The 8,814-nt window shown below is 51.2% G+C and overlaps 1 protein-coding gene across 1 annotated transcript in view; it reads left to right on the top strand.

Annotated features, from left to right (window-relative positions):
- Positions 1-5,460: 5,460 nt before the first annotated feature.
- LOC106001279 (zinc finger protein 212-like) overlaps positions 5,461-8,814 on the top strand; it is a 16,785-nt gene continuing 13,431 nt past the window's right edge. The window contains exon 1 of the mRNA XM_013036381.1: positions 5,461-5,578. Within this exon, the coding sequence (XP_012891835.1) occupies positions 5,555-5,578 (24 nt within the window). The 5' untranslated portion in view covers positions 5,461-5,554. The remainder of the gene's footprint in view (positions 5,579-8,814) is intronic.

The raw sequence follows: 8,814 nt of genomic DNA, 5'->3' as shown, positions 1-8,814 counted from the left end.
CCCCAGGCCTCTCCAGGCCCCGCCCGAGAGGGACTAGGGCTGGGCTGGGGGGGAGGGGAGGGCTGGACTGGGGAGATCGGGGAGGGGGGCGCCTTTTGGGGGACCCGCCATCCCGCCCTCCATCCTGTCCTCGACGCACCTCCCCGCCCTCTCTGCACGTCCTGCTGGAAATCGGGCACGGGAATTGCACTCCAGACTGGGTCGCCCGAGGGTCGGACGACAAGGGGGCACAGCCTAAGTTGGACAGCTAGCCCGTCTCCGAAGGGGGACGGAATGGCCGGGGATGGTGCCGGAGGGACAGCGAGGAGGCTGGAGTCTCTGGACGAGGCCCTCGGGGACCCCCCACGGTGTGCCCGCCGGCCGCAGACTCGGATGGGGGCCCTGCCTAGGGGGTGGCGGTGCGGGGGGGGGTCCCAGAACCCTTCTGAAAGAAGGGGATCCCACCCCGCGGGGCAGAGGCGCCCCCGGAAGAAGAAGCGGAGGCGAGCCGCGGCGCGCGCCAAGGGTGCCATCACTGCCTCGCGCTCCCACGGCGCTTTATACTTTTGTAAAGTGTTTTCTATCCGTTATCTATCTTCACTCTTAGCCTATCCCTCCCAGAGAGGTGGGGTAGGGTCTGCCCGACGTGGTGACTGAGGAAAGGGAGACACAGGTGTGATCGTGTCCCCCAAGATCGGACGAGAACCAGGGGCGTGGCGGAGCCGCTCCCGGGCGCGGGCGCAGCGCAGTGTCCCGGCCACACACACACTGCCTACCTCCTTGGCCTGAGAGACCACCCTCGCCTGGCCTTCCCGGTCTCTCTCCTCCCCGTCCTCCCCTTGGATGTCCTCTGTGCGCCCCCCCCGCCCCCCTTTCAGAAGCCACAGGGGCCACTGCCTGGCGTTGGGATTGGGGAATGGATGGGCTACAGCCTGGTGCTTGGGCTGGCGCCGCCCGCTCCCCCCCACTCCCCTCCCGCCTCCTGCCCTTCCCACCAGTCCCTCCGTCGCGTGCAGCAATAGATTCTCACTGCACAGCAGAGCCGCCGGGGCCTGGGTCAGGACTCGCCCGAGGGCCCGCCCTGTGGCGGGCTGAGGGTGAGGACCAGGCCTCTGCCGCCAGAGCGGCCGCCAAGGAATCAGTCAGCCCTGGTGGGCCGGGCGAGTGGGTGCTAGCGCCCGCCCTCGCCCTCTCTCCCGCCCTCGGGCCTCCCAACTGGTGCTATCTGTCACCCGGACGCGCGGACCCAGCCCCGCTCCCCGCGGCCGCCCGCCCGGACGCGCCCGCAGGACCCTCTCGTGCCGGAGCATCGCTCCGTGGCTCCCACGGCCTCCATTTCCGCATTTTGCATGGCCAGGCACCGGGGTGGGGGTGGCATGCCCCACGACCCTTGTTTGTGTCCCCCTCAAAAGGCTTTTCTTGCGTCTCCTGTGGATCCCGCTTCTCTCCCGGCTGGGGAGCACCCCGCCTCTGCGCTCGCCCGCCCGCTGCGCCTGCTCTCCTCAGACCCCCCCTTTTTTTTTTGCCGTGCAAAGGGAATTCTTGAAATTAAATAAAAGATAACCAGATTGCCGACTGCATGTGCGCCACGCTGGAGGCTTCTCCAGTGTGGCTTCCTACAGTAAAGCCTCAACTCACTGGGATTTCCCCTCCCCCCCCCTTTTCTTCATTTGGCTCTTTGAAGGGGTTCAGTCTTGGGAAGCGAGTCAGACACGGTTCGGTGGAGTGGAAGGGGCCTCTGGCCATGAGGATGGTTGCAAGGAGACTGCACCTTCTCCAAAGCATAGGCAATCTAAACGGTGAAAAGTAAGATCCACATTGTTTTAGCTGTTGGAAGTGTGAGGAAGAGGGAGAAATAACTATTGGGAGTGAAGATTTAAGCCTGGAGCTTATGCTTGTAATCCTAGCTACTCAGGAGGCTGAGATCTGAGGATCGCGGTTCAAAATCAACCAGAGCAGGAGATAGATCTTCAATTACCCACCAAAAAGCTGGAGGGAAGGTGTGTTCCAAGTAGGAAAAGCTATGGGATAGCACCCAGGCCCCGAGTTCAAACCCTACTACTGGGAGAGGGGGCAGGGAGGGAGGAATAGGGGTTCAAAATACTTGAGCACATAGCTCGAGTCTAACCCTTTTATTTTACTTTCAAGAAGCTGATTCCCAAAGAGGTTTAGCTAGTAAGAGCCAAGAGTACCATTCCCTGGAGCCTTGTCTAGTGGGTCCCACCTTACCAAGTGCCCTCAGCTACACTATGTATGATCCTCCTGCTTCTGCCTCCCTCCCAAGTGCTGGGATTACAGGCAAGCTCTACCATACCTGCTCAGAAAAAAAGTGTTGATTTTTGTTTTGTTTTTAAAGTGGCTGTTTTACAAATGGTTGCATGGAGTAAAAAAAAAAAAATAGTGAAAAAAAAAAGACGTACAAGAGTAAAACTTGTTTCCTCCTAGACTCTCAGTACCCGCTGCTCAGAGCTTCTGTGTGTAGTTTGCCAAATGATTTGCTTCCTCAGCTCATTGTATCCTTTCTGGACTTTCTGACCCTAGTGTCCTAGAGAGTTCCAACAGAGGAGTCTGGTCACTTCCCTTTACTACAACTGCCACCAGGTTACTAGATACAGGCAGAGGCCTCAAAAGATGCTGCTCTTTAGAAGTACAGGGAGAGAGGTTCAGGGAAGGGGAAGAGGATTTCAACTCAGTCCTTGAGTTCCTTGCTTAACAATTTGTGAGGAGGCAGAATTCTTAGAGGATGAGATGGGAAAAGGGTGGGGTCTAGAAACATTTTTCATATTTCATAAACACGTAGTGAGTAAACAAGTATAAGACCCAGTCCTTGTCCTCTTCAGGCCTGAAATCTAATAGGAGAGAAAGGTATTTATGAGAACAAATCCATTAGAAAGGTTATGTGTATCTAAGGATTGCCACAATAACGGACAGAAAGCTGAGGAGCCACGTTCAAAGAATCAATTCAGGAGGCTGGGGATGTGGCTCAGTGGTAGAGTGCTTGCCTAGCATGCTTGAAGCCCTGGGTTTGATTCCTCAGTACCGCATACAAAGAAAAAGCTAGAAGTGGCACTGTGGCTCAAGTGGTAGAGTGCTAGCTTTGAGCAAAAGAAGCTCAGGGACAGTGCCCAGGCCCTGAATTCAGGCATCAGGATTAGCAAAAAAAAAGAAAAGAAAAAAAAGATGGGTTCAAAGTCATCCTGGAGAGAAGAATCTATGAGACTTATCTTCAATTAACTCACAAAATGCTAGGAGTGGAGGTATGGCTTGAGCAAAAAACAAAACAAAAAACCTAGTGAATGCAAGGTCCTGAGTTCAAATCCCAATACTGGCACACAGAAAAAGAAATCAAGTTTTTCAAGAAGTGGCTGTCAACATTTGAATTCCAATGGGGAAAGGAAAGGATAAATGCAAACTGACATTTAGGTTTGTGACTTCATTGTAGCATTAGACTTGGATCTTGGAAATGCCAAAGCAAAGCAGAAACAAGAAACTTCCTGTTTGTGAATACTTAACTATATCCCACTAACGCATCAACAGAAGCACTTACCATAAATTATTTATTCTAGTTCTGTCAACACCCCTACAATGAAGGTTTCATGTCTCAGTGGGAAGGTAGGAGCACTAAGATAGCAAAAGATGCATCACTGCATGAAGGAGCCGGACTAGAAGAGTACTAATAATCATGAGCACTCCTTGAGATCTTACTCTGTGACATTCTAAATTTGACTTGAATTCACTCATTTAATCCACACAAATCAATGAGATTAACCATTATTATCATCCAATAATGATGGGATGGCAGTAGCAAGAACTTAATGCCTCAGCTGGGTGCCAGCAGCATACTTATAATCCTAGCTATTCAGAAGGTTGAATCTGAGGATGACCGTTTGAAGCCAGCCCAAGCAGGAAAGTCCATGAGACTCCCTAATTATCTACCCCAAAACCAGAAATGGAACTGGGGCTCAAGTGGTAGAGTGCCAATGTTGAGCAAAAAAGCTAAGGGACAGCACCCAGGCCCTGAGTTCAAGCCCAAGTACCACAACAACAAAAATTAAAGCCTCCCTTAAGTACACATTTAATAGGCAGCATTGCTGGGCCAGGTCCCCGATGGTGCCACATTCTGACTTTCTAGCTTACACCATGTCTGCAAAGCCTTCAGTGCTTGGTGCTGCCGCCCTGGCAGGCTTGAATTTTTTGTTCTTTTGGTCAATTGTGGGGCTTGAACTCTGGGCTTGGGCGCTGTCCCTGAGCTCTTCAGCTCAAGGTGAGCACTCTACCACTTGAGCCACAGCGCCACTTCCAACGTAGGAAATGTGATCTAACCCCTCTTCCAGAGGTCAGGCACAGCCTTCAGGGATGCTGAATCATGCTGACTCTAAAGAGCCCAATGTGTAAGCCAGAGTGTCAATTTAACAATTTTGAGATAAACTTGACAGTCATATCAGACTAACGTACATGTTTTCTCTCCAAAGCTACATGGAAGCCTGCTCAGAAATGCAATAAAGGAATCAGATCTCTGACAGAATTGTTTAGCAGCCTTGATATTTAGCAGTGTCTTGATATGTCTTTTTCCATAATCATGATCCTTCCTTCCTTCCTTCCATCCATCTTTTGCCAGTCCTGGAGCTTGAACTCAAGGCCTGGACTTTTTTTTTTTTTTTTTTGGTTGGTCATGGGGCTTGAACTCTGGGCCTGGGCACTGTCCTTCAGCTCTTCAGCCCAAGGTGAGCACTGTACCACTTGAGCCACAGCACCACTTCAGGTTTTCTGGTAGTTCATTGGAGGTAAGAGTCTCACGGACTTTCCTGCCCGGGCTGGCTTTGAACTGCAATCCTCAGATCTCAGCCTTCTGCATAGCTAGGATTACAGGTACGAGCCACTGGCACCCAGTGAAGCCATGCTTTTCAAATCAGAACTCAGAACAGAGTCTAACAGGACCAGGACTGGATTCATTATATGCAATCAATGATACCTTGGATTTTCCAAGGCATGTGATTACCATAAATAATAGGTAACTTGGATTGGCCCTGGCCTTTGACATAACAACATTGGTACTGAAAGTATGTTTCTAATTTCCAAAAAGCCAAACAAGAGGCAAGCGTTGGGAAGAAAACCACTTCCCATTTGGAAGACTCTTTTCTCAAAGGAGGTGACATGTTTTTTCTTTAGAGCAAAGTCAGAGTTTTATATATTGTTGAATCTCTGATAGCATTTATCAACAGAGAAGACACATGAAAGGTCCCTGGGTCGGCCTGTCACTCAGAAAGCGCGCTTGACTTTGAGAACTGAGCTCTCTTAGATTGCCCTGGACTCCAGCTTGGAATTCCAAGCTGCTGTTCACCCTCCCGCCGCACGGTGGCGCGAGGCAAATACCGCGTGACGAGACTTGGGAGCGGGCGGCCGCTCTTGTCCGGGGCTGAAGGTGGGGGTGGGGGGGGCAAGGACCGCTCCCAGAATGCACTTTGTATCAACACGGCGGCGACTGCGGCTTTCCTCCGGGTCCGGCGATCTAGCGGACCGGCGCGAGCCTCGCGGGCCGGCGGGAGGAAGCGGGCGTTGAGAGGCGGCGGGAGCCATGGCGGAGTCGGCGCCTGCCCGGGTAAGACGGGGACTCGCGCGGCCTGGAGGACGGCCGCGCCGCGGGCCGGGGCGGGGCTTCGCGCGGGGACTCGGCCGGGCGGCCGGGCTCCAGCTGACGCGGACGCTCGCCGGGCGCCGGCTCCAGAAACTTCCGTGAGGCTCGCTCCGAGGGTTGTCCCTGCGTCCGTGCGCGTTCTCCCTCGCGCCCCGGAGACCCCAGCGCGCGGCTGGGAAGCCCCTCGGGCCCCCGCGGCCTCCCCGGGGCGGCGACCCCAGCCTCCCGCGCGGCCCGGGGCGCCGGCGCCCGGCGTCCCTCCGCGTGTCGTGTGGTTGTGTTTTCATTTGCTTGCTCTTGTGTGGGTTGAATGCGAGGGCCTGACACTTGCTGTGTAGTAGGTGCTCTACCACCGGAACCGTGCCTCTAGTCATCTTGTACTTTTTAGTTTTCCAGAGACTCAGGTTTCTTCCCCCGACTGGCCCGAGTCTGTGGTCTCATCCACCTGCTCCTCCTCCTACATAGAGAGGATCCCGGATGCCTGCCACCCTGCCTATGTCATTGGTTGAGATGGGGTTCTTGCACACCCTGGGCTGGGCTGAGGGTCACCCTCCTCCCGATATGCGTCTGCTTACTAGCTGGGATGGCAGGCATGGGTCACCGGTGCCCGGCCAGGAAAACATCATCATCATTGTTATTAATGTTATTATTAGTCGGTCGTGGGGCTTGAAATCTGAGTTTGGGCGCTGCTCCTGACCTCTGCTGCTCAAGGCCAGCGCTCTACCACTTGAACCCTAGCGCCACTTCCGGTTTTCTGGTGGGTTTTTATTGGAGATGAGAGTCTCACGGACTTTCCTGCCCGGGCTGGGTTTGAACCGTGAACCTCAGATCTCGGCCTCCTGAGTGGCTGGGATGACAGGCGTGAGCCACCGGCGCCTGGTTGAGAACATTTTTGTTAAAAAAATAAATTCATCCCACCCCTTGACAAAGACTCCACTGAACACTTCATAGCAGAACATTCCGTTTTCTGTGCTTCCTCAGTCCTTCCACTCTCTCTGTATCTTCATTCTCAGTTCCTAGGCACTCACTCGTAGGTGGGTTCTAAATTGCCAGGCTTTTCTCACGAAGGCCATGTGTCATCAGTCATGCAAACCCAACAAATAATGCATCTGACATGCTGAAAGCCCAAAGCAGTGGGGGAGGAGGACAGGGAGGGGGACAAAGCAGAGGGCATTTCACCCCCCAGATTGTGCAGATCTCCTCCTTTACTAAGGGTGAAAGGTCTAGGACAGGAGGCGAAGGGAGTAGTTGCATGAATAAACGGAACTTGTGTACTGCTTGTGGCGGTTTCCATTTATCTGTGATTATGTTCTTTTCTGTTATCCTTTTTAAGATTGTTATTATAAAGGTGATATACAGAGGGGTTACAGTTACATAAGCTAGGTAATGGGTACATTTCTTTTGGAGAAGGTCACCTTTTCCCTTGCTTTCCCAGTTTTTCCTTCTGATCCCCACCCACAAGTTGTATCATTCATTTTCAGCATAGCACCTAGTGAGTTCCATTGCTGTATTTATTCTCCCTTTGTCCCTCCATTTCTGTGCCCTCCCCTTACCCTTCTAAAGACAGATAAACTAACAAACAAGACAGAAAGAAAAGAAAACATAGCCAGGTCCTGGTGGCTCATGCTTGTAATTTTAGCTACTCAGGAGGCTGAGATCTGAGGATTGGGGTTCAAAGCCAGCCTGGGCAGGAAAGTCTGTGAGACTCTCATCTCCAATAAAAAGCACCGGAAAACCAGAAGTGACAATTAGCACAAGTGGTAGAACACTAGTTTTGAGCCCAAAGAGGCTGAGGGACAGCACCCAGACCCTGAATTCAAGCCCCAGGACCAGCAAAAAAGGAAAGAAAGAAAGAAAAAACAGCAACAAAGAAAATGCCTCTTGTTTCCATTTCCTGAAGTTCCATCCGATATATATTTTATATATATATATATAGAAGCACATGGACATTGATTGCCTCTTTATGATCCTTCCCTAAGAGTGTCCTCCTTTGGTCTCACTGTGTGTGAATGTCTAAAGTCCTATATATTTTACCATGTTACAGTGTATATTAGATCTAGCTTCTGCATATGAGAGAAAACATGAACATTTGTCTCTCTGAGCTCAACCTGATTTGCTGTAGGTCCATCCATTTCTCTGCAAATGACATACTATTGATTATGATTTGAAAACTTTTACTAAGGAAATTCTTCTAATCATTTCCCAGATAGCTTTTGAATATTTGAGGGGAGGCTTATCACTGGAGACTTATCCACAGGCCTTTTCTCATGGAGAGCACTGCCTGGATTTGGTCATGTTTATTTGGTGGCAGCTCATTTTGGCTTCAGGTGGTTTATCTGCTGGGGAAAGGATTCCAACATGAATTGGGGTGGAAAGAAGTGACAGAGATAGCTGGCCAGCAGAAAACGATGACCAGGGCAGCAGCTGTCATTAAGACAATTTCTCCCCAAAGCAGTGTTTTAATGCCAGGCTGGCAGGTCAGAAGCGGAGGGGCTGCCACTCATCTCTGCTATTGTGATCCTGCTCTTGGGCATTTCTCACAGAAGTTAGTGGGGTATAAGGTGGAAATCAGGTGTGCCAGGCCAGTGGTTTCTCCCAAGTCATAACTTTTGGAGAAGGATAAGTAATCATCCAGCAAGTTAACACCTAACTTGCTAGATCTATCACTCAGGCACCTTAGACTAGGAGACCATGTTCTGAGGCTTCTGACTTCTTTATTCAGTTGTGGACAATCTTGTGTCATAAACATTTCATCTCCGGTTCAGGTCTCAGCAGGCTGATGTCCTTCTCTAAGCTAATGCTGCTCTCTTTTCCAGATCAGGGTACTGTATACTATTAAGTCCTGGCAGAGGTCCAACCAGAATCTGGATGCTTTCAGATCAGGATAGTTAAGAGCAGCTCGGTTCCTCCCAGCATGCCAGCAGTGTGCTAATAGTCTGAGAACTTTTCCCAACTTTATATAAGGGGGAGGTTTTAACTAAAATGAACATTGCAAAGAATCTTTGGAAATACAGATGTTGTATTTCTTCTTGTAGTTTTCATGGATTCTAAGTTTCTCAAGGCAGACTGATTAATAGGGTTCCTCAGTTCTCCTGCCTTTATCCTGCATGATGAGCAGAGAGTATGCGATCTCCAAGTTGGTTTTTTTTTTGGGGGGGTCCAGTCATGGGGCCTGAACTCTGGGCCTGGGTGCTGTCCCT

The sequence above is a fragment of the Dipodomys ordii genome, unplaced genomic scaffold, assembly GCF_000151885.1.
Source record: "Dipodomys ordii isolate 6190 unplaced genomic scaffold, Dord_2.0 Scaffold282, whole genome shotgun sequence".
In the NCBI taxonomy this organism is placed as follows: Eukaryota; Metazoa; Chordata; class Mammalia; order Rodentia; family Heteromyidae; genus Dipodomys; species Dipodomys ordii.
Note: the sequence above shows the minus strand (reverse complement) of the source record. Positions and strands in the feature narration are given on the sequence as shown.